This window comes from Gobius niger (assembly GCF_951799975.1).
Source record: "Gobius niger genome assembly, chromosome: 8".
NCBI lineage: Eukaryota > Metazoa > Chordata > Actinopteri > Gobiiformes > Gobiidae > Gobius > Gobius niger.
In genome coordinates this window covers 626749-652585 of record NC_136859.1, presented here as the reverse complement: position 1 = coordinate 652585, position 25837 = coordinate 626749, and the positions used below count along the sequence as shown (strand labels likewise).

The 25837-nt window shown below is 40.1% G+C and overlaps 1 protein-coding gene across 1 annotated transcript in view; it reads left to right on the top strand.

Moving 5' to 3' along the window:
• LOC306966771 (rho GTPase-activating protein 12-like) overlaps window positions 1–8780 on the top strand; it is a 45910-nt gene extending 37130 nt beyond the window's left edge. Inside the window, exons 17-18 of the mRNA XM_079561589.1 lie at window positions 7604–7709; window positions 8567–8780. Coding sequence (XP_079417715.1) covers window positions 7604–7709; window positions 8567–8741 — 281 coding nt within the window. The 3' untranslated portion in view covers window positions 8742–8780. The remainder of the gene's footprint in view (window positions 1–7603; window positions 7710–8566) is intronic.
• The last annotated feature ends 17057 nt before the right edge of the window (window positions 8781–25837 follow it).

Below are 25837 nucleotides of genomic sequence, written 5' to 3'. Positions count from 1 at the left end.
CATAGAAGTCATAGAAGAAGCCATAGAAGTCATAGAAGTCATAGAAGTCATAGAAGAAGCCATAGAAGCCATAGAAGCCAAAGAAGACATAGAAGTCATAGAAGAAGACATAGAAGCCATAGAAGTCATAGAAGAAGACATAGAAGCCATAGAAGTCATAGAAATTATAGAAGTCGTAGAAGTCATGGAAGACATAGAAAAGCCATAGAAGTCATAGAAGACATAGAAGACATAGAAGAAGCCATAGAAGCCATTGTAGTCATAGAAGTCATAGAAGTCATAGAAGACATAGAAAAGCCATAGAAGCCATAGAAGTCATAGAAGTCATAGAAGAAGTCATAGAAGCCATTGTAGTCATAGAAGTCATAGAAGTCATAGAAGACATAGAAAAGCCATAGAAGCCATAGAAGTCATAGAAGTCATAGAAGTCATAGAAGAAGTCATAGAAGTCATAGAAGTCATAGAAGTCATAGAGGTCATAGAAGTCATAGAAGTCATAGAAGACATAGAAGAAGTCATAGAAGTCATAGAAGTCATAGAAGACATAGAAGACATAGAAGCCATAGAAGTCATAGAAGACATAGAAGACATAGAAGACATAGAAGACATAGAAGTCATAGAAGACATAGAAGACATAGAAGTCATAGAAGTCATAGAAGACATAGAAGACATAGAAGAAGCCATAGAAGTCATAGAAGTCATAGAAGAAGCCATAGAAGTCATAGAAGTCATAGAAGTCATAGAAGTCATAGAAGCCATAGAAGCCATAGAAGCCATAGAAGAAGCCATAGAAGAAGCCATAGAAGTCATAGAAGAAGCCATAGAAGTCATAGAAGTCATAGAAGTCATAGAAGAAGCCATAGAAGCCATAGAAGCCAAAGAAGCCATAGAAGTCATAGAAGAAGACATAGAAGCCATAGAAGTCATAGAAGAAGACATAGAAGCCATAGAAGTCATAGAAATTATAGAAGTCGTAGAAGTCATGGAAGACATAGAAAAGCCATAGAAGTCATAGAAGACATAGAAGAAGCCATAGAAGCCATTGTAGTCATAGAAGTCATAGAAGTCATAGAAGACATAGAAAAGCCATAGAAGCCATAGAAGTCATAGAAGTCATAGAAGAAGTCATAGAAGTCATAGAAGTCATAGAAGTCATAGAAGTCATAGAAGTCATAGAAGTCATAGAAGACATAGAAGAAGCCATAGAAGACATAGAAGAAGCCATAGAAGACATAGAAGACATAGAAGAAGCCATAGAAGCCATTGTAGTCATAGAAGACATAGAAGACATAGAAGAAGACATAGAAGCCATTGAAGTCATAGAAGACATAGAAGAAGCCATAGAAGCCATTGTAGTCATAGAAGTCATAGAAGACATAGAAAAGCCATAGAAGTCATAGAAGACATAGAAGAAGCCATAGAAGCCATTGTAGTCATAGAAGTCATAGAAGACATAGAAAAGCCATAGAAGTCATAGAAGACATAGAAGCCATAGAAGTCATAGAAGTCATAGAAGTCATAGAAGTCATAGAAGACATAGAAGACATAGAAGCCATAGAAGCCATAGAAGTCATAGAAGTCATAGAAGACATAGAAGACATAGAAGACATAGAAGACATAGAAGACATAGAAGACATAGAAGACATAGAAGTCATAGAAGACATAGAAGACATAGAAGCCATAGAAGCCATAGAAGAAGCCATAGAAGAAGCCATAGAAGAAGCCATAGAAGAAGCCATAGAAGTCATAGAAGAAGCCATAGAAGTCATAGAAGAAGCCATAGAAGTCATAGAAGTCATAGAAGTCATAGAAGTCATAGAAGTCATAGAAGTCATAGAAGTCATAGAAGTCATAGAAGTCATAGAAGTCATAGAAGACATAGAAGAAGCCATAGAAGTCATAGATTAAGCCATAGAAGCCATAGAAGAAGCCATAGAAGTAATAGAAGTCATAGAAGACATAGAAGACATAGAAGACATAGAAGAAGCCATAGAAGACATAGAAGAAGCCATAGAAGCCATTGTAGTCATAGAAGACATAGAAGAAGCCATAGAAGACATAGAAGACATAGAAGAAGCCATAGAAGCCATTGTAGTCATAGAAGTCATAGAAGACATAGAAAAGCCATAGAAGTCATAGAAGAAGACATAGAAAAGCCATAGAAGTCATAGAAGACATAGAGGTTATAGAAGACATAGAAGTCATAGAAGACATAGAAAAGCCATAGAAGTCATAGAAGTCATAGAAGTTATAGAAGTCATAGAAGAAGACATAGAAGTCATAGAAGACATAGAAAAGCCATAGAAGTCATAGAAGTCATAGAAGTCATAGAAGACATAGAAGTCATAGAAGAAGACATAGAAGTCATAGAAGTCATAGAAGACATAGAAAAGCCATAGAAGTCATAGAAGTCATAGAGGTCATAGAAGACATAGAAAAGCCATAGAAGTCATAGAAGAAGCCATAGAAGCCATAGAAGCCATAGAAGCCATAGAAGCCATAGAAGCCATAGAAGCCATAGAAGCCATAGAAGCCATAGAAGCCATAGAAGTCATAGAAGTCATAGAAGTCATAGAAGACATAGAAAAGCCATAGAAGTCATAGAAGACATAGAAGCCATAGAAGACATAGAAGACATAGAAGAAGCCATAGAAGCCATTGTAGTCATAGAAGACATAGAAGAAGCCATAGAAGACATAGAAGACATAGAAGAAGCCATAGAAGCCATTGTAGTCATAGAAGTCATAGAAGACATAGAAAAGCCATAGAAGTCATAGAAGACATAGAAGCCATAGAAGCCATTGTAGTCATAGAAGTCATAGAAGACATAGAAGCCATAGAAGTCATAGAAGAAGACATAGAAAAGCCATAGAAGTCATAGAAGTCATAGAGGTTATAGAAGACATAGAAGTCATAGAAGACATAGAAAAGCCATAGAAGTCATAGAAGTCATAGAAGTTATAGAAGTCATAGAAGAAGACATAGAAGTCATAGAAGACATAGAAAAGCCATAGAAGTCATAGAAGTCATAGAAGTCATAGAAGAAGACATAGAAGTCATAGAAGTCATAGAAGACATAGAAAAGCCATAGAAGTCATAGAAGTCATAGAGGTCATAGAAGACATAGAAAAGCCATAGAAGTCATAGAAGAAGCCATAGAAGCCATAGAAGCCATAGAAGCCATAGAAGCCATAGAAGCCATAGAAGCCATAGAAGCCATAGAAGTCATAGAAGTCATAGAAGAAGCCATAGAAGTCATAGAAGTCATAGAGGTCATAGAAGACATAGAAGACATAGAAGACATAGAAGTCATAGAAGAAGCCATAGAAGTCATAGAAGTCATAGAAGACATAGAAGTCATAGAAGTCATAGAAGTCATAGAAGTCATAGAAGTCATAGAAGTCATAGAAGTCATAGAAGACATAGAAGTCATAGAAGTCATAGAAGTCGTAGAAGAAGCCATAGAAGTCATAGAAGTCATAGAAGTCATAGAAGACATAGAAGACATAGAAGACATAGAAGACATAGAAGACATAGAAGAAGCCATAGAAGTCATAGAAGTCATAGAAGACATAGAAGACATAGAAGAAGACATAGAAGTCATAGAAGACATAGAAGTCATAGAAGACATAGAGGTCATAGAAGACATAGAAGAAGACATAGAAGTCATAGAAGACATAGAAGTCATAGAAGACATAGAGGTCATAGAAGTCCTAGAAGACATAGAAGTCATAGAAGACATAGAGGTCATAGAAGACATAGAAGTCATAGAAGACATAGAGGTCATAGAAGTCCTAGAAGACATAGAAGTCATAGAAGACATAGAGGTCATAGAAGTCATAGAAGCCATAGAAGCCATAGAAGCCATAGAAGTCATAGAAGTCATAGAAGCCATAGAAGAAGTCATAGAAGACATAGAAGTCATAGAAGACATAGAGGTCATAGAAGTCCTAGAAGACATAGAAGTCATAGAAGACATAGAAGTCATAGAAGTCATAGAAGCCATAGAAGACATAGAAGTCATAGAAGCCATAGAAGAAGCCATAGAAGTCATAGAAGCCATAGAAGCCATAGGAGAAGCCATAGAAGTCATAGAAGTCATAGAAGCCATAGAAGAAGCCATAGAAGTCATAGAAGCCATAGAAGCCATAGAAGCCATAGAAGCCATAGAAGTCATAGAAGTCATAGAAGTCATAGAAGACATAGAAAAGCCATAGAAGTCATAGAAGACATAGAAGCCATAGAAGACATAGAAGACATAGAAGAAGCCATAGAAGCCATTGTAGTCATAGAAGACATAGAAGAAGCCATAGAAGACATAGAAGACATAGAAGAAGCCATAGAAGCCATTGTAGTCATAGAAGTCATAGAAGACATAGAAAAGCCATAGAAGTCATAGAAGACATAGAAGCCATAGAAGCCATTGTAGTCATAGAAGTCATAGAAGACATAGAAGCCATAGAAGTCATAGAAGAAGACATAGAAAAGCCATAGAAGTCATAGAAGTCATAGAGGTTATAGAAGACATAGAAGACATAGAAAAGCCATAGAAGTCATAGAAGTCATAGAAGTTATAGAAGTCATAGAAGAAGACATAGAAGTCATAGAAGACATAGAAAAGCCATAGAAGTCATAGAAGTCATAGAAGTCATAGAAGACATAGAAGTCATAGAAGAAGACATAGAAGTCATAGAAGTCATAGAAGACATAGAAAAGCCATAGAAGTCATAGAAGTCATAGAGGTCATAGAAGACATAGAAAAGCCATAGAAGTCATAGAAGAAGCCATAGAAGCCATAGAAGCCATAGAAGCCATAGAAGCCATAGAAGCCATAGAAGCCATAGAAGCCATAGAAGCCATAGAAGTCATAGAAGTCATAGAAGAAGCCATAGAAGTCATAGAAGTCATAGAGGTCATAGAAGACATAGAAGACATAGAAGTCATAGAAGACATAGAGGTCATAGAAGACATAGAAGTCATAGAAGACATAGAGGTCATAGAAGTCCTAGAAGACATAGAAGTCATAGAAGACATAGAGGTCATAGAAGTCATAGAAGCCATAGAAGCCATAGAAGCCATAGAAGTCATAGAAGTCATAGAAGCCATAGAAGAAGTCATAGAAGACATAGAAGTCATAGAAGACATAGAGGTCATAGAAGTCCTAGAAGACATAGAAGTCATAGAAGACATAGAAGTCATAGAAGCCATAGAAGACATAAAAGACATAGAAGTCATAGAAGCCATAGAAGAAGCCATAGAAGTCATAGAAGCCATAGAAGCCATAGGAGAAGCCATAGAAGTCATAGAAGTCATAGAAGCCATAGAAGAAGCCATAGAAGTCATAGAAGCCATAGAAGCCATAGAAGCCATAGAAGACATAGAAGACATAGAAGTCATAGAAGACATAGAAGACATAGAAGTCATAGAAGTCATAGAAGACATAGAAGTCATAGAAGTCATAGAAGTCATAGAAGTCATAGAAGTTATAGAAGTCATAGAAGACATAGAAGTCATAGAAGTCATAGAAGTCATAGAAGTCATAGAAGAAGCCATAGAAGCCATAGAAGTCATAGTAGTCATAGAAGAAGCCATAGAAGTCATAGAAGTCATAGAAGAAGCCATAGAAGCCATAGAAGACATAGAAGTCATAGAAGTCATAGAAGACATAGAAGTCATAGAAGTCATAGAAGTCATAGAAGTCATAGAAGTCATAGAAGTCATAGAAGACATAGAAGAAGCCATAGAAGCCATAGAAGACATTGAAGTCATAGAAGAAGCCATAGAAGCCATAGAAGCCATAGAAGCCATAGAAGCCATAGAAGCCATAGAAGCCATAGAAGTCATAGAAGTCATAGAAGTCATAGAAGACATAGAAGAAGCCATAGAAGCCATAGAAGTCATAGAAGTCATAGAAGTCATAGAAGTCATAGAAGTCATAGAAGACATAGAAGTCATAGAAGTCATAGAAGACATAGAAGTCATAGAAGTCATAGAAGTCATAGAAGAAGCCATAGAAGCCATAGAAGACATAGAAGTCATAGAAGTCATAGAATTCATAGAAGACATAGAAGTCATAGAAGTCATAGAAGAAGCCATAGAAGTCATAGAAGAAGCCATAGAAGTCATAGAAGACATAGAAGAAGTCATAGAAGTCATAGAAGTCATAGAAGTCATAGAAGTCATAGAAGTCATAGAAGAAGCCATAGAAGCCATAGAAGTCATAGAAGTCATAGAAGTCATAGAAGTCATAGAAGAAGCCATAGAAGCCATAGAAGAAGCCATAGAAGTCATTGAAGTCATAGAAGAAGTCATAGAAGAAGTCATAGAAGTCATAGAAGTCATAGAAGTCATAGAAGTCATTGAAGTCATTGAAGTCATAGAAGTCATAGAAGACATAGAAGAAGCCATAGAAGCCATAGAAGACATTGAAGTCATAGAAGAAGCCATAGAAGCCATAGAAGTCATAGAAGTCATAGAAGACATAGAAGTCATAGAAGTCATAGAAGACATAGAAGTCATAGAAGTCATAGAAGAAGCCATAGAAGCCATAGAAGTCATAGAAGTCATAGAAGACATAGAAGTCATAGAAGTCATAGAAGAAGCCATAGAAGTCATAGAAGTCATAGAAGAAGCCATAGAAGCCATAGAAGCCATAGAAGTCATAGAAGTCATAGAAGACATAGAAGAAGTCATAGAAGTCATAGAAGTCATAGAAGTCATAGAAGTCATAGAAGTCATAGAAGTCATAGAAGTCATAGAAGTCATAGAAGAAGCCATAGAAGCCATAGAAGCCATAGAAGCCATAGAAGTCATAGAAGTCATAGAAGTCATAGAAGTCATAGAAGAAGCCATAGAAGCCATAGAAGAAGCCATAGAAGTCATTGAAGTCATAGAAGAAGTCATAGAAGTCATAGAAGTCATAGAAGTCATAGAAGTCATTGAAGTCATAGAAGTCATAGAAGTCATAGAAGTCATAGAAGTCATAGAAGACATAGAAGAAGCCATAGAAGCCATAGAAGACATTGAAGTCATAGAAGAAGCCATAGAAGCCATAGAAGTCATAGAAGTCATAGAAGACATAGAAGTCATAGAAGTCATAGAAGACATAGAAGTCATAGAAGTCATAGAAGAAGCCATAGAGGCCATAGAAGTCATAGAAGTCATAGAAGACATAGAAGTCATAGAAGTCATAGAAGAAGCCATAGAAGTCATAGAAGTCATAGAAGACATAGAAGAAGTCATAGAAGTCATAGAAGTCATAGAAGAAGCCATAGAAGTCATAGAAGTCATAGAAGTCATAGAAGAAGCCATAGAAGTCATTGAAGTCATAGAAGAAGTCATAGAAGTCATAGAAGAAGCCATAGAAGTCATAGAAGACATAGAAGTCATAGAAGTCATTGAAGTCATAGAAGAAGCCATAGAAGTCATAGAAGAAGCCATAGAAGCCATAGAAGTCATAGAAGTCATAGAAGAAGCCATAGAAGTCATAGAAGTCATAGAAGTCATAGAAGTCATAGAAGAAGCCGTAGAAGTCGTAGAAGTCAAAGAAGTCTCCTCTCAGTGCACAATGAAAATTACAGTTTCTCTTTTGTTTTTGCTCCAGAGTCTCCTGATTACAGACAGAGAGTTCAGTCCATCAAAGACCTGGTCCTACAGCTGCCCGAGGAAAACCACGACACCATGCAGACGCTCTTCAGACACCTGCGCAGGTAAACACACCATGCAGACGCTCTTCAGACACCTGCGCAGGTAAACACACCATGCAGACACTCTTCAGACATCTGCGCAGGTAAACACACCACGCAGACGCTCTTCAGACACCTGCGCAGGTAAACACACCACGCAGACGCTCTTCAGACACCTGCGCAGGTAAACACACCACGCAGACGCTCTTCAGACACCTGCGCAGGTAAACACACCACGCAGACGCTCTTCAGACACCTGCGCAGGTAAACACACCACACAGACGCTCTTCAGACACCTGCGCAGGTAAACACACCACGCAGACGCTCTTCAGACACCTGCGCAGGTAAACACACCACGCAGACGCTCTTCAGACACCTGCGCAGGTAAACACACCACACAGACGCTCTTCAGACACCTGCGCAGGTAAACACACCACGCAGACGCTCTTCAGACGCCGCACAGAGTGGTGGACCTCGTCTTTATGATCTTCTGTTGTTTCCACAGAGTGGTGGACCTCGTCTTTATGATCTTCTGTTTCTCCACAGAGTGGTGGACCTCGTCTTTATGATCTTCTGTTGTCTCCACAGAGTGGTGGACCTCGTCTTTATGATCTTCTGTTGTTTCCACAGAGTGGTGGACCTCGTCTTTATGATCTTCTGTTGTCTCCACAGAGTGGTGGACCTCGTCTTTATGTTCTTCTGTTGTCTCCACAGAGTGGTGGACCTCGTCTTTATGATCTTCTGTTTCTCCACAGAGTGGTGGACCTCGTCTTTATGATCTTCTGTTGTCTCCACAGAGTGGTGGACCTCGTCTTTATGTTCTTCTGTTGTCTCCACAGAGTGGTGTACCTCGTCTTTATGTTCTTCTGTTGTCTCCACAGAGTGGTGGACCACGGAGATGATAACCGCATGACCATCCAGAGCGTGGCCATCGTGTTCGGGCCCACGCTGCTGCGACCTGAGACTGAGACCTGGAACATGGCCGTGCACATGGTCTACCAGAACCAGATCGTGGAGCTGATCCTCATCGAGTGCGAGAGCATCTTCGGGAGGTAGAACATCTCCACCATGGAGTGTGAGGACTTCTTCTTCTGCTGGAAATGACATAGTTTATTGTGGTGTCAAAGGGAAAGTGTGGACACTGAAAACCCTCCACAGGCTCACGTTCTCGAGGCCGTGGTGTCGCCCACGGACCTCGAGAGCGAGGACAGTCATCGACCACTCAGTGTTGGAACATTTCACCCCAAACATGGAACAAAAAACAGTTTTTAAGGCGAGACGCTGCAGGTGAAGCATGGACGTTTCCTGAAGTGATGTTGTGTCTGGTACAGACGCCGATACTTGGAAAACTACGATATCGGGTATCGGCTAAAATACCCGATAACAGATTTGGCTCTCACGGGTTTAAAAACACAACTGTGAGTCATTTTGAACCTAAGAACCAAGAGAATCCCAACGTTAGTTTGAACCTCCACAAATGTATTTCTGATCACGACACAATGCCACGGCTAACAGCATTATGCTAACGTAATGCTAACAGAAACTATGAGTGGATCATCTAATATAATAAAATAAAGTATTGTAGTTCATGAAATGCTGTTAAAGATCCAACATATTAACTGCTCCAGGTGTAATGATCAGATCCGTTTATGTGAGATGTTTATAGTATCGTAAACCCCACGACATTTAGTGAAGGAAAGTCCAGTAATTCTCTACAAACATTAAAGCAACAAAACAAAACTGTAAACAGTGTTAAATGTTATTTCATTACAGTTCATAAAATAGTCGATAAGTGATAATGAATAACTTCTCGATCAGACTGTAATGTCTGACACTGGAGAAAAGAGGAGCAAGAAAGAAAGTCTCTCAGTAACTTCATGTTTTTGACTTTTCACCCGGAGCGTCTCGCCTTTAAAGGAACAGGCGCCGTTTTCCAGACTGAGACATGTTCTTACCTGAGCTTAGACGAGTTGATGTGTACCTGTTCTTACCTGAGCTTAGACGAGTTGATGTGTACCTGTCTGGTCTTTGTGCGTGGAAGAGCTCGGTCACTTCTAACTTCAGAGCTAGAGGAACATGCTGGGAGAGGCTAACTGATAACAACGGCTTTCGTGTATTAGCGTGACTGAGCGCACACACAAACACCAGACAGGTACACATCAACTCGTCTAAGCTCAGGTAAGAACATGTCTCAGTCTGAAAAACTGTCTGTTCCTTTAAATGACTTTGTCTAAAGATGAGATTTCTTTAAAACGATGTTTCTCCCACAGAGTTTTATGAACACAGACGATTGTTACTACTGATACCTCTACTACTACTACTACTACTACTACTACTACTACTACTACTACTGTTATTACGGCAGTTATTACAGCTGTTGTTATGGTTGTTGTTACGGCTGTTAAAGGAACAGGCCAGCGTTTTTACACAATGAGATATGTTCTTACCTGAGCTGTGACGAGTTCTTTAGGACCTGTCTGATCTTCAGTCACGTAAACACAGCGCAGACGGCGTTAGCATTTAGCCTCTCCCTCTCTCCTCTATAGCTCCAAAACAGGTCAAGATAGAAGCTACCAAGCTCTTCCACGTTTTCCCTATTTAAATATGGTTACGTGAAGTGTTCCACTACAAAGTATAATTACACACAATTAAACAAGGGGGATAAAAGGGGGAACTATATTGTAAGGCGTAATAATACCAGGAGTAGTTTGAAATCCGCGCAGTAATCTTCACTTTACTGTGCAGATGCCAAACTACTCCTGGTATTATTATTAAGAGCTTGGTAGCTTCTATCTTGACCTGTTTTGGAGCTATAGAGGAGAGAGGGAGAGGCTAAATGCTAACGCCGTCTGCGCTGTGTTTACGTGACTGAAGATCAGACAGGTCCTAAAGAACTCGTCACAGCTCAGGTAAGAACATATCTCAGTGTGGAAAAACGCTGGCCTGTTCCTTTAATACGGCTGTTATTACGGCTGTTATTACGGCTGTTATTACGGCTGTTATTACGGCTGTTATTACGGCTGTTATTACGGCTGTTATTACGGCTGTTATTACGGCTGTTATTACCGCTGTTATTACCGCTGTTATTACGGCTGTTATTACCGCTGTTATTACCGCTGTTATTACGGCTGTTATTACCGCTGTTATTACCGCTGTTATTACCGCTGTTATTACGGCTGTTATTACCGCTGTTATTACCGCTGTTATTACCGCTGTTATTACCGCTGTTATTCCGGCTGTTATTACGGCTGTTATTACGGCTGTTATTACGGCTGTTATTACGGCTGTTATTACCGCTGTTATTACCGCTGTTGTGACCGCTGTTATTACCGCTGTTATTACCGCTGTTATTACCGCTGTTGTGACCGGTTTCCTCCAGAGGTCGATGCTCCTGCTGAGGGGAAGCCCGTGTATTATGTCTCTGACTCAGAACAAGGCGTGAACAGGTGTTTCCTCATATTATCCAGAGTTTATTTTAAATATGTTGTAAATGTACAGTGTTCCCGCGGGGTTTCCACGTGTACAGTGTTTGTGCGGGAGAATCGGTGATGAAGATGATGATGATGGTGTTGTACAAATGCAGATTCTGAGGCCGTGGACTCGCTCGGCCAAATAAATTTATACCTAATTTACCGGAGTGGGTGACGTGTCTTCATTCACAGAGCGCACACTGACTGTTCTACAGCAGCTCAGCTCAGAGAGTTCATAAACGTGCAGACACAGACTCTACAGCGGTAAGTGCAGGGCCGGACACGGACTGAAAAGCAGCCCTGGACTCTGGTCAGCCTGGCCCAAATTAGCTTAAATGCGACACTTCCACAAATACACATGTGAACCTCTGACCCCCCGCCTGAAAGGGGCTAGATGCAAGTTAGTCATTTTATACTCATTACTGCCACCTCAGGTCAGACGTGTAACTGCACCTTCTATATTAAAGGAACAGGCCAGCGTTTCTCCACACTGAGATATGTTCTTACCTGAGCTGTGACGAGTTCTTTAGGACCTGTCTGATCTTCAGTCACGTAAACACAGCGCAGACGGCGTTAGCATTTAGCCTCTCCCTCTCTCCTCTATAGCTCCAAAACAGGTCAAGATAGAAGCTACCAAGCTCTTCCACGTTTTCCCGATTTAAATATGGTTACGTGAAGTGTTCCACTACAAAGTATAATTTCACACAATTAAACATCCGCGCAGTAATCTTCACTTTACTGTGCGGATGCCAAATTACTCCTGGTATTATTACGCCTTACAATATAGTTCCCCTTTATCCGCTTAGAAAATCCACATTGTTTAATTGTGTGTAATTATACTTTGTAGTGTAACACTTCACGTAACCATATTTAAATAGGGAAAACGTGGAAGAGCTTGGTAGCTTCTATCTTGACCTGTTTTGGAGCTATAGAGGAGAGAGGGAGAGGCTAAATGCTAATGCTATAGAGGAGAGAGGGAGAGGCTAAATGCTAACACTATAGAGGAGAGAGGGAGAGGCTAAATGCTAACGCTATAGAGGAGAGAGGGAGACGCTAAATGCTAATGCTATAGAGGAGAGAGGGAGAGGCTAAATGCTAACACTATAGAGGAGAGAGGGAGAGGCTAAATGCTAACACTATAGAGGAGAGAGGGAGAGGCTAAATGCTAACACTATAGAGGAGAGAGGGAGAGGCTAAATGCTAACACTATAGAGGAGAGAGGGAGAGGCTAAATGCTAACACTATAGAGGAGAGAGGGAGAGGCTAAATGCTAACGCCGTCTGCGCTGTGTTTACGTGACTGAAGATCAGACAGGTCCTAAAGAACTCGTCACAGCTCAGGTAAGAACATATCTCAGTATGTAAAAACGGTGGACTGTTGCTTTAAGCCCAGTTCATCATTAATTCTGTTTAAAAGAAAGCTTAAAGCTAAAACAGTTAACTCTTATAAGGAGAAGAAATGGTAAATCATCTTTGTGGAATTGTGTGTGTATATATATAAATATATATTTTTTTCTTGTTCTTGGGGAATGTGAATCCCTAAAGTACATTGACTTGGTGCCTCAGTGTGAACACTGTAGTTTGTGCAAAGGCAAAACCTCAGCCTGAAGCTTAACTACATGAACTAAACCAGAGTTGAATTACGCGGCTGCTGTTGCTGCTGTTTCCAGATGTGTCATTGTCATCTCTACAAAACAAGACATAAGTGAACCAGGTCAAATGTATCCGATTATTAAAACCAGCTTTAACGCCCTGTTATTTGGAGTGTGTTTACCTGGAAGAGGTGGTTTCCATGGCTACGCACTTAGCTCCGCCCCTTTGACCGCTGTGTGATGTGACAACGGTCTGTACCTGGTTTGGCTCTGTGATCATTTTGGAAATTTTACTCAACTTCATATCAGTTTAATGTGTTTTATCTGTAACATAACACTGCTAAATCTATGTTTTAAGTGATTATTCGAATTTTGTAGGATTTATATTGTCATTTGGTCAAGTTTAGATGTTGTCAGTCGTTGTCAGTTTGTCAGGGGAGTCACTGCCATCGCTCCACAATGTACAGTTAATACTTTGTAAATAATCCTCTTGTATCTGGTGCGTTTAGGGGCAGAAGAGAGAATCAGACCACCTGTAATCACCTGTCTGTCTGTGTGTGATTACAGGTATGTAATTCATGGGGAGTGTAATATTAGTCATTTTCAGTTATATCAGTTCATTTGTTGTAAGGTAAAGGTATTTGGGAAACAGTCCGTTTGATGGACAGCGATGGTGCAATACTGGAGGTCAATGGTTTCAAACATAGGTTCAACCTTGAATGCACTAATAAAACAAACTCCAATGTACAGAGCCAGGGGAAGATGTTTTAGTTAGGGGGCGCTGAGGGACAAAATTTACCTATTTATTAACCTCTTAACTCCCGCCTGAACCCAGAGCATTTTCTCCAGTTCAGCTTTACCCAAATCCTGTAGGCCAGTGTAACGCCTCATTTGAAAGACCTACAAAACTAAACTGATCTTTTTCCTCACGTCAGATTTTTTTTCAGCACTTTTTTTGTCGGGCAGTCGTCTCATGTTTGTCAAATTTTTGTGACTTTTTTGTCAAATTTTTGTCCATTTTTTGTAATTTTTTGTACATTTTTTGTCACTTTTTCGTCAAATTATTCACATTTTTTTTTGTCAAATTCTTGTCACTTTTTCGTCTATTTTTTCCTCAATTTTTCAGCAAATTTTTCTCACTTTTTTGTCAAATTATTTGCGTATTTTTGTCAAATTCTTATCACTTTATTGTCCATTTTTTCTCACTTTTTTTGTCAATTTTTTGTAGTTTTTTTGGTCACTTTTTGGTCAAATTATTCGCATTTTTTCGTCAAATTTTTCTCACTTTTTTGTACATTTTTTGTCAATTTTTTTGCGTTTTTTTGTCAAATTCTTATCACTTTATTGTCCATTTTTTCCTCAATTTTTCATCAAATTTTTCGCACTTTTGTCAATTTTTGGTAGATTTTTTGTCACTTTCTGTAGTTTTTTGGTCACTTTTTCGTCAAATTATTCGCATTTTTTCGTCAATTTTTTCTCACTTTTTTGTAAAATTTTTGTCATTTTTTGTAACTTTTTTGTCACATTTCCATCAATGTTTTCGTCTCAGTTTTGTTGCTATTTTCACACCTTTTTTCCAGAAGCTTTTGGATTGGGGTAAAGCTGGAGAAAATGTGCTCGGTTCAGGTGGGAGTTAAGGGGTTAATATTACCTGCCGTTCACAAACTCTCCACCAGGGGGAGCTGCAGCGCCCTCAGCACGGCCCTGAGTCTGGGTCAAACTCCGAGGGGTCACATATACCTGTGATCAATCTCAAGTTACGTAAGATTAATGACGCAGTAATTATTCATGGAAAATTTAGTGTGAAGCTTCAAACTGATTGATCATGTTGTGTAAATGTACATTGAATTGTTGAATGTGCTCCATAAATGAAAAAAAAAAAAAAAAAAAACCTGATTAAAGATCATAGACTGTAGAAAATAATGGACGTCTTATGTTCACTCCTCCCCGTTTACCAGAATGACCACGGCCGTGGGGCAATTCATGGCGGATTTACAGGCTCCCCCTCCCCAGCTCTGACGAAGCATGTTCCTAAAAAGGACATACGGGCGGGATTTTCACCGTAGACTCGGCCCTTGCGTGACGTGTAGCTCGCGCTGCTCCAATGCTAACAGTCCGAGCCTCGTTAAATACGAGATTTCAAAAAATCATATTACGAAAACCAGCCTGGTTTCATATATTGTTATTAACCCAGCGTTATCTCAGGAGGAAGATCTAGCCTAGTCTAGTGTTGAAACAATTGAAACCAGGCTTTAAAGTAGTTTTTAACGTGTCTAAAGTCCAATGCTTTTCAATGGGGGCCTAGCGGCGATATGGAGGTACTGCAGCAACGGCGGAGCAATGGCGGCCCCCACGTTTGTGGTCAAAAAGCAGGGCAGCCAGCGGCCATTGTTAAAGATCTGAGCCGAGGCGCTGCAGCTGCGCTCTGCGGCCACTAGAGGGCGCCAGAGACCAGCACATTCCTGCTCCTGTGACTGAGGGAGTTTCCAGTAGAGGAGAGAGAGTCAGAGTCTGATTCAGTTTGACAGAAAAGAAGAGAAACCAAAGTGTTCAAAAATCACACATCTCTTTTATTTGTCACTGAAACATTGACTCCAGTAAGAAACAGATACTTCCTTTTAATGTTACTCCAGTAGAAGTAAAAAGTACTGTCTGAGAAAAGTACTTTGAAAAGTGACTTGAGTAAATGTAAAAAGCTGTGGCGTCTGCAGATCCAGCTGAGTTTGATCCTCTTTTCTTTTTTTTTTTTTTTTGGGGGGGGGGGATATTTTTATTAACAGATTTTACACATAGATATCAGATATATTTTTCCTTTTTTTTTTTTTAATAATTAAACGTTTATGACAAAATCTGGTGGAGACAGCAAATAAAAACAGGCAAGGCAAGTAAAATAAAGTAAAATAAAATAAGGCATTGTTCTCAGATAAATGACAATGTGTTACAGGTTCAAAAACACTTTGCAAATCGCCTCCACAGTTTGGTTGGATCTTTTTACAAAATTCAAGGAGGATAAAAACTTACAAAATTCATTTTTAAAACAGCTACATTTGGCAGCTGTTTTTTCCATTTGTTTTTGTGAATGTGGTTTTTACCCATAATGATTATTAGGTTAATTAAAAGTGAAATGTCCCTTGTCAGTTTGGAGTTATAGATAAGAATATCTTCAATTGTAAATTGCTCAAGATCATTAGTTTTATTATTCAGCCAGCTGGACGTCCTGCCAGAACTTTCCACTCACTGGGCAAGAGAAGAACAGATGTTCTGTTTGTTCTGGATTTTCATGACAAAAATCACAAGAGTCGACTTCAAAACCAAATCTACCCCTTAGTGTCTCTGCAGATGGACAGTAATTATTAAGAGTTTTAAATTGCATTTCTTTTACTTTGGGTGTGATCGGCCATTTTGTAAATGTCCAATGTTTTTATGAGATTATTGGATTTTGTAATATTTTAAGTTTGATCTTCCATCATTATGACAGATCTGTTCTTTGAAAGCTTTATTTAGAGATTTGTTGTCACATGTTTTGTCTGTAATGCTTAATTCTCCTATTTTAAATTTGGGAGTTTGATTTGGAAACAATATTATAAGAGTTTGATCCTCTGTATGTTTAAACTCTATCTGTGCAGGAGCTGCTGCTGCGGATGGTCCAATCAGAGTGGTGTATTTGCGGTCACGTGTTCTCCGTGAGCCGCGTCACGCTCGGGATGCGGAAGTCCCTGGATCACGATCTCCGGGCGGCGCCGGGGGGGCCCAGGCTTTGGTCGAGCCCGCGGTCAATGAGCAGAAACACATCTGCAGAAGGTGAGTCTGGAATATTAACGTCAAATCCCACTGACGGCCCTTCGCTGATTGGTTCCCTCTGCTTCCTGTTTGCTGACGTCATGACGCTGCTTCAGGTGAGGCTGCAGTTTACGGGGTGACGGTGGCGCAGGTGGAGCGGCTCGAATCCCAGCTCCCACAAATGCGCACTGTTGTTGTGTCCTCGGGCAAGACGCTGCCTTGAAATGCATTTCTAATGTGTTTATTGGAGCTTTTATTTTGTCATCTCTAATATCGACTCCATTTAGGAAAAGTGGAGCTAAACCTGTGAGTTTGGGCTTTTGTTTGGCCCTTTCATGAACTCTTTGATTCCTGTGGGGAAACTTTGGACACGTGAGTATATTGTTGTTGTGATTTATAATGATGCTCCAGGCTCTGCTACACTGGAGTCCATTTAACATTTAAAGTGTGTGAAAGTGGAGTCAAAGCAGAAACAGCTTTAATGTGTTTGTGACGCAGGAAAAGACAGACGGACTTTGACTTAAAGCACTGTTTGCTCACAGCTCTGTGGGTCATTCCGCCATTTATGCTCCAGGAAAGAAACAGGCACAAAATGGCGGCACAGCTGGAGCTGTTACAGAACTTTATTTACATTGTTTTAGGAGGTCATATTTAATAGTTTTGAAACAATTTACAACAATACACTTGAAACAACAATATACTGTGTATATATATATATATATATTTATACTGTGTGTATTGTATATATATGTGTATATATAATTAAAGATGAAAAATCACAGGCAGGGACATCTTAAATAAAGTATAAATGTGTAAATTGTAGCTAAAACTACAAAACAATCCCTTAATTACATCGTCCACTAATAGATCTCGTTATTATTGTAAATCAGGCGTCTCAGACTCGCGGCCTGGGGGCCAAACGTGGCCCGCGAGATGATTTCTTCTTTATATTACATGCGGCCCACTGGTTAATTAAACACGTTAGAACTACATTTCCCATGAGGCACCGCTGCGGACACGAGGAGAATGACATCATCAGCCTGGGGGAGGAGTCTATAATCGTCTATAACAGGGGTGCCCAAAGTGGGGCCCGCGGGCCAAATTTGGCCCGCCGGAACAATTAGGTTGGCCCGCCAGAGGCTGACCTACTTTTGCGCCGCATCTGGTTAATAACTCTCTCTCCCGTTCATTCTCAATGGCAAATATGGATGCAGTTCACTTTTTGTCCACCAGCGTCAAATTGGGGGCGCTGTTTCACTCCTTTCGCAAAGTTAAGGAAACACTGTTGTGGTGTCTTGATATTTATCAATCACAGTGTCGTAGCATCAACTTTCCCATTTTTCTAACTTTTTTTTGCAAAAATCGTTGACATATATCTATATGACTTATAAAAGAATTTATGCTGAACTGACACTTTCAAAATGATATAATATGGCATTTTCTTTGACTTAAAGAAGTGAATGAGCTAAAGTCACTGTAGGTACTGCAGGTACAGGTGGTGCTGTTGTTTCCATTTTGCTCTATACACAATAATTGATTTTGTTCTACTAAAACTAAGCTTTTGTAGCATGTTTAACCCCTTAACTCCCACCTGAACCGAGCACATTTTCTCCAGTTTGGCTTTACCCCAATCCAAAAGCTTCTGGAAAAAAGCTGTGATAATAGCAACAAAACTGAGACGAAAACAATGATGGAAATGTGACAAAAAAGTGACGAAAAAATTGATGAAAAAGTGGCAAAAATGTGAAAAAAAATGACAAAATAATGATGGAAAAAAAAATCTGATGACGTGAGGAAAAAGATCCTCAGACGGGAGTTAAGAGGTTAATTGCATAGATTGAATGAAATGCAAAGGTGTACCAAAAAAGAAAATAAAGTAACTTTTATTATTTGCAGTTATATGTTTCACGCTTGACATCGCCGTGTTTGGCCCGCGACCCACAGGCACTTTTTCATTTTGCCCTCGGAGACAAAAAGTTTGGGCCCCCCTGGTCTATAAGGAGAATATGTCACGTTATTCCTGTTACCAATGTTTAATGTGTGAATCCAAGTATGTTTCTGTTCTAACTTATTTAATCAATATCTACAAGAAATGTCGTTTCCGTGGGTACAGCATGTGCTAGCTAGCATTAGCATTAGCATTAGCATTAGCCTACTATTGGCTCATTGGTCATTCCTCTCCAGCAGGTGGAGCCGGAGCCGCACAAATGGCTGAAGACAGAACCTCAGGTTTCACCTCAGAAGAACCTCCAGGGGGCAGCACTGTGACAAGGTCAGGCATTTCTCTTTTAAACTTTATTTTCCAAAAGGATTCAGGCTGAAGTGAAAACTTCCTCTGGGCTCATTCAGTTTCAGCCACAGCCTCCAGGTCAGCTCACATTTAGAGGAGTTTCTAACATGTTTAATGAAAGAAATGCTCCGTTATTTGCTCTCACTCCCAATACATCCAAAATAATGAAAACACTCTTTACAAAACACAGAGTTGTGACCAGCTTTTCTGCTCGTGGGTGATTTTAGTGTTTGTGAGCACTTTTAAAGAGCTTTAACTCAGCCATGGAAACATGTAAAGGACTAAACTTTGGTCTGTGTCATTTCCACTGAAAATGTTTCCAGGAACAATTATCAAAACTGTTCTAGATCATAAAGCTTTGGATTTACAGGCTGCTCATAATGACAATGTTCTATTTTGGATGTTTCCCCCAAATGTCAGCGGCTCCTCATAAGAAGTGCTGAGTGATCCTCTTCATGTTGGAGACTGTAGTTTATTAGGATCTCACTTTGCTGCAGTAGAAGCAGGATGTTGATCTGATGAAGAGTCTTTGAGCTTCACAGAGATGGTCCTACTCAGAACATCTCCAACATGGACCTAGACTCTGCAGGACTGGACCATGTAGTCACGGGGACAAAGATCTAAATGTGTGCAGTGTGAGCGACAGAGAGACAGGTGTCGCTCTAGAGCAGAACAACAATAGAACATGAGATCTGTAATCACTAATGGAGACGGGACTGAAGAACAGCCCTGGACTCTGACCAGCCTGGCCCAAATCAGCGTAAATGTGACACTTCCACAAGTACATATTTTAACCTCTTACCCCCCGCCTGAACCACCCTTTTGGCTGTGTAACACCTCATTTGAAAGCTAAGACCCACAAAACTGACCTTTTTCCTCACGTTGTTGCTGTGTTGTGTCACCTTTTGTATGTTTGTTTTGTTTTGTTTTTTTCTTTTTTGTTGAATTTTTGTTGAATTTTTGTTGAATTTTTGTCACATTTTTGTAGAATTTTTGTTGATTTTTTGTTGTATTTTTGTTGAATTTTTGTTGCATTTTTGTCACATTTTTGTCACATTTTTGTTGCATTTTTGTTGAATTTTTGTCACATTTTTGTCACATTTTTGTTCAGTTTTTGTTGAATTTTGGTTGAATTTTGGTTGAATTTTTGTCACTTTTTTGTTGAATTTTCGTCACATTTTTGTCACTTTTTGTTGAATTTTTGTTGCATTTTTGTTGAATTTTTGTTGCATTTTTGTCACTTTTTGTTGAATTTTTGTTGAATTTTCGTCACATTTTTGTTGAATTTTTGTACATTTTTGGTAGAATTTTTGTTGCATTTTTGTCACATTTTCGTCACATTTTTGTTGAATTTTTGTTGAGTTTTTGTTGAATTTTTTTCACATTTTAATCACATTTTTGTTGAGTTTTTGTTGAATTTTTTTCACATTTTAATCACATTTTTGTTGCATTTTTGTCACATTTTTGTTGCGTTTACATCCTTGTTTTCCTCTAATTTCTTTGTGGCTGTTTTGGTGCTTTTTGATTAGGGTAAAGCCAAACTGGAGAAAATGTGCTCGTTCAGGTGGGAGTTAAGAGGTTAACCTCTGACCCCCCGCCTTAACATTAACGAGTGCATTTTCCCCAGTTCGGCTTTTTATCATTATTTTTTTGATCGGCATCATCAGCAAAAAGAGCGGGAAAGGCGGTCGTAGAAACAGAAGCAAAATCATTCATATAAATAATAAATAATAATGGTCCCAAAATTGAACCTTGTGGTGCACCAAACTCCACGGAATTCCTTTTAGATTCATGTTTTTTTAATACTGGGCTTTACCCAAATCTAAAAGCTTCTCGACTGGAGACCAACAATGTAACGCCTCATTTGAAAGCTAAGACCTACAAAAGTGACGGAAACTTTTTGTCACGTCGCCACATTTTTGTTGTTTTTTTTAAATTATTTTTCTATCATTTTTTGTCCGTTTTTTCTCATGTTTTTGTTTTGTTTTCATCCTCTTTTTCTCGCTATTTTGATGCTTTTCTTTTCAGCGTTTAGATTTGGGTAAAGCTCGGTGGAGGCGGGACTGGTGGCCCCTCTGTGCTCTTCCAGATGTGGCCGGTCCGCCCTGTAATGGAGTCATTCATGAGCCGAGTCTCTGTGGGAACAGTTTGATAAATGTGGTGAAATGTTGTGTCCACAGAGAAAAGCGTCTCCAGGATGAAGAGGCTGAGCAGCTCCTTCGCTCCACTGCAGGTCAGTTTATGAGGAAACTAAAGCCGACAAACACCTTTCCCTCAGAGTCACAAACAACTTCAACACAATATTAGACATGAGGGGAGGGGCTTCACTCACCTGGGGGAGGGGCTACAAACCGTATCTTCAAACCGCTCTAACCTGCTCCATCTGTGTCCAGGTGAAGGTCTGCAGAAGGTCCTGGAGGAGCATAAGCAGAGTCTGAGCAGCAGATGTGAGAGAGTGACAGGAGATGGAACTCTTCTGAACAGCATCTTCACTGAGATGTACATCACAAACTGCCCCAGTGAAGAACGCAGAGCCCAGCCTGAGAGGAGGAGTCTGTGGAGACACGAGGTCCACATCAGGTTTCAGGACTTCTTTAGAACTCTGGCTCTGGAACAGCAGGAGGAACCACAGGAGGAACCACAGGAGGAACCACAGGAGGAACCACAGGAGGAACCACAGGAGGAGGAACCACAGGATCAGCAGGAGGAGCCACAGGAGTGGGTGGTACCACAGGAGCAGCAGTGGGTGGTACCACAGGTGCAGGAGGAACCACAGGAGCCGGAGGAACCCATCAGAGCCGTGCTGACTGTGGGCGTGGCTGGAGTGGGGAAGACCTTCTCCGTCCTGAAGTTCTGTCTGGACTGGGCCCAGGGCTCAGAGAACCAGGAGCTGCAGCTGGTGGTGCCACTGTCCTTCAGAGAGATGAACCTGGTCAGAAGGGGGCGCTACAGTCTGACGGAGCTGATCCAAGTGTTCCATCCAGCGCTGACTCCACAGGTGAGACTTGAGGACCAGGCAGAGCCGTGGCTCAGTGGGAGGAGCTTTTTAATGTTCATCAGAACAACACAAACGTCCCACAGAGGATTCACTTTAAAACATTATTATCTGACTTTATTGCCTTTAAACACAGAAACAGGAACTTTACATTAGAACAAACCTAAATAATAATGCAGACATGTATAAAACAGGTACAATAGGGGTTTTAAACGGGCCGTGGTTTGAGCTCAGGCCTGGTCTTTTCATGTCGTCAATACTTGGATCTGTTTGTTCTGCTCATTGTCGTCTTTGTGTATTTTTAAACACACAGTGAACTGTCACTCAAATAGTTGTTACTGTGTGTCAGAAGTGCCGTCATGCACCAGCTTAAAGGAGCTATATCTGCTATTTTAGCCATTCCAAAGTTAAGTATAGGCATTTATATGATATATTGTACCTCTACCACTATGGAGCCTCATTTTTGTGATAAATATAAGTGTTTTCTGGAGGTATTTTTCAAACCCGGAAGACACAACGCTTCGATTCAGTTAACTCCGCCCCCTCTCTCAGTTAACTCCGCCCCCTCTCTCCGCACATACTTTACCGTAATATAAATAAACAGTTACTTCACGATACAGTTATACGGAGTTGTCATCTGCAACACAGCTTCATAAATGGCTAACACACATGCTAATATGCTAACACACATGCTAATATGCTAACACACATGCTAATATGCTAACACACATGCTAATATGCTAACACACAAGCTAATATGCTAACACACATGCTAATATGCTAACACACATGCTAATATGCTAACACACATGCTAATATGCTAACACACATGCTAATATGCTAACACACAAGCTAATATGCTAACACACATGCTAATATGCTAACACACATGCTAATATGCTAACACACGTTTGGACTGACTCACCCTCTGCTCCATCGCTGTTTACATTGTGGGACTCGCGTTGGTTATAAAAGTTAATCCACTTTGATTCTGTTGAAGGTTCACAAACATCCATCAGAGACAGTCACAGAAAAACAATATTTTGGTGAAAGTCGCTGAATCCCGGAGAAAAAAACAACTTCTGACGGGAGTGGCCTCTTCTTGAAAAAGGTTGAATAAACTCCTCGTCCTCGTAGCTAAACGCGCTTCTTTTTCTCCGTGACATGATCGTTAGGTAAGAATAAAGAACAGGTGTGTCCAGTTATAACGAGCTCCATCTTCAGCTGCAGCGCAAACATGACTGATCTGTTCAGACGCTCAGGGATGTGTTTGTTTTGGCCACAGCTGACCTGGAAGCACCTCGGGCACATCCTTTTTATTTTTTATTTTTTTTTCCTTTTCCTTTATTTATTTATTTATTTCTTGCAACAGAAATAATGAAAACGCTGTTTTACAAATTAAAATCAGGCTGTAAGACATTACATTACAGACGTCGAGCACTTCTGTTCCGCTGTGACGAAACAACTGAGCAGGTCAGTCGTTCACCAGGAGAGGGCGGAGCCTCAGAGAGCAGGAGGGCGGAGCCTCAGAGAGCAGGATTCAGGAGGATTACTGAGAGCTGCGTGAATGAAGCCGCAAACCACTCTGGGGGTGTTTTTGATAAGGAAATAGCAAAACAACATGGCTAAAAGCTCCAAAAAGTCGATTTTGCAGGATATAGGACCTTTAATATAGAACCTGCAGTTACGCATAAGACCTGAGGTGGCAGTAGTGAGCATAAAATGCATCTCGTCTCTTTAAATAAAGAACACAAGAAGCACATATTAGAACTTATAGCCGACTTTTATAGCATTGACAAGAGAAACGATAAAGAACCGAATCAATAAGATAAATTATCAATGATTTTAATATCGCAAAAAAGTTTTGCATAAAACAAACAAAACATAATTAATCATTTCAATCAATATTGTGAAGGAATTTGTGTATTTTTTAAGAACATATATATATACTTACAGTGCCTCTCGAAAGTATTCATACACCCTGAACTTTTGCACATTTTGTCATGTTTACAACCCTAAACATAAAGATTTTATTTTGATTTTTTTACTGAACGTTCACACACAAGTAACCGACAACTGTGAAGTGAAAGCAAAATGATACATGATTCTGTTATTTTTCAAAAAATAGAAAAGTGAAAAGTGGGGCGTGCATAAGTATCATACAGATGAATTAATACTTTGTGGAACCCCCTTTTACTGTAATAACAGCAGCAAGTCTTTTGGGTTCTGACTCTACAAGATTAGCTCATGTAGAGACTGACATTTTAGCCCATTCCTCTTTACAAAACAACTCCAGCTCTGTCACATTAGAAGGAGAGCGTTTGTGAACAGCAGTTTTCAGATTATTCCACAGATTTTCAATAGGATTTAGGTCAGGACTTTGACTGGGCCATTCTAACACATTAATATGTTTTTATTGAACCATTCCATTGTAGATTTATCTTTGTGTTTCGGGTCATTGTCCTGCTGAAGGTGAATCTCCGCCCCAGCCTCAGTTCTCTTGTGACTCCAGCAGGTTTTCCTCCAAAATGTCTCTGTATTTGGCTCCATCCATCTTCCCAACTATTCTTACAGTCTCCCCAGTCCCCGCTGAGGAAAAGCAGCCCCACAGCATGATGCTCCCCCCGTATATTTGACACTGGGGATGGTGCACTCAGGACCATGAGCAGTGTCAGGTTTGCTCCATAACGTTTATCTCATCTGACCAAAGCTCCTTCTTCCACATGGAGCTGTGTCCTCCATATGACTTCTAGCAAACTTCAAACGGGATTTTTTATGGCCTCCTTTCAATAATGGCTTTCTTCTTCCACTCGTCCATGAAGGCCAGATTTGTGTAGATACGACTTATAGTTGTCCCATGTACAGATTCCCCAGCTCAGCAGCAGGACTTCACAGCTCCTCCAGAGTTATCTTGGGGCACTTGGTTGCCTTTCTGACCAGTGTCTCCTTGTTCAGTTTGTTAGTTTAGGTGAACAGCCGTGTCTTGGTAAGTTGGCAGTGGTGCTTTACTCTTTCCATTTCTGAATGATGGATTGAACAGTTGCTCCGGGAGATGTTTAAATCTTGGGAAATCTTTGTATAACTTAACACTGCTTTAAACTTCTCCACAGCTTTATCCCTGACCTCTCTGGTGCTCCTTGACCTTCATTATGCTGTTCAGTGACCAACACACTCCGACCACAGCTCTGAGGGCCTAAAAGAACAGCTGAAATTATACTGAGAGTAGATTACACACAGGTGCCTCTATTTAACCGTTAGGCCAAGGAGTGAACATTCTGGAGTCATGAGGAATGTTATAAAGGCAATTTAATGCACTCAGAAAATGCTGTGTGAATACTTATGCACGCCCCACTTTTCAGTTTTCTATTTTTTGAAAAATAACAGAATCATGTATCATTTTGCTTTCACTTCACAGTTGTCTGTTATTTGTGTGTGAACGTTCAGTAAAAAAATCAAAATAAAATCTTTATGTTTAGGGCTGTAAACATGACAAAATGTGCAAAAGTTCAAGGGGTATGAATACTTTCGAGAGGCTCTGTATATCATCAGTTTGTCGGTGGGTTGAGCGTTAACATGATTGTGGCTCTTTGAGACTTTGGTTTGGTTTGAAATGGTCCCAAATGCCTCCTTTGATGTTGTGGGTTGTCGACCCCTGAGTTACACCATCTGAGTAAAGTCACACAAGACTAAAAATGTGGATTTTCTAAGCAGATGAAATTGGGCACTATATTATAAGGCGTAATAATACCTCAGGAGCACTTGGACAGTCAAAGACTGATTTAGGCCGCCTGTATCCGTGATCTTTCAGTCAGTCCCAGATCTCATGACCAAAGGTGAGGGTCAGAACTTAGATGGACTCAGCTCCGTCTTCACCACGACAGGTCGATACAGCGACGCATCACTGCTGACGCCGCGCCCATCTATCCATCTCACGCTCCATCCAAACCGCCCAAAGCAGAACAACATCATCTGCAAACAGCAGAGCTGATCCTGGAGCCTCCAGAATGATCTCATTATACACGGTCT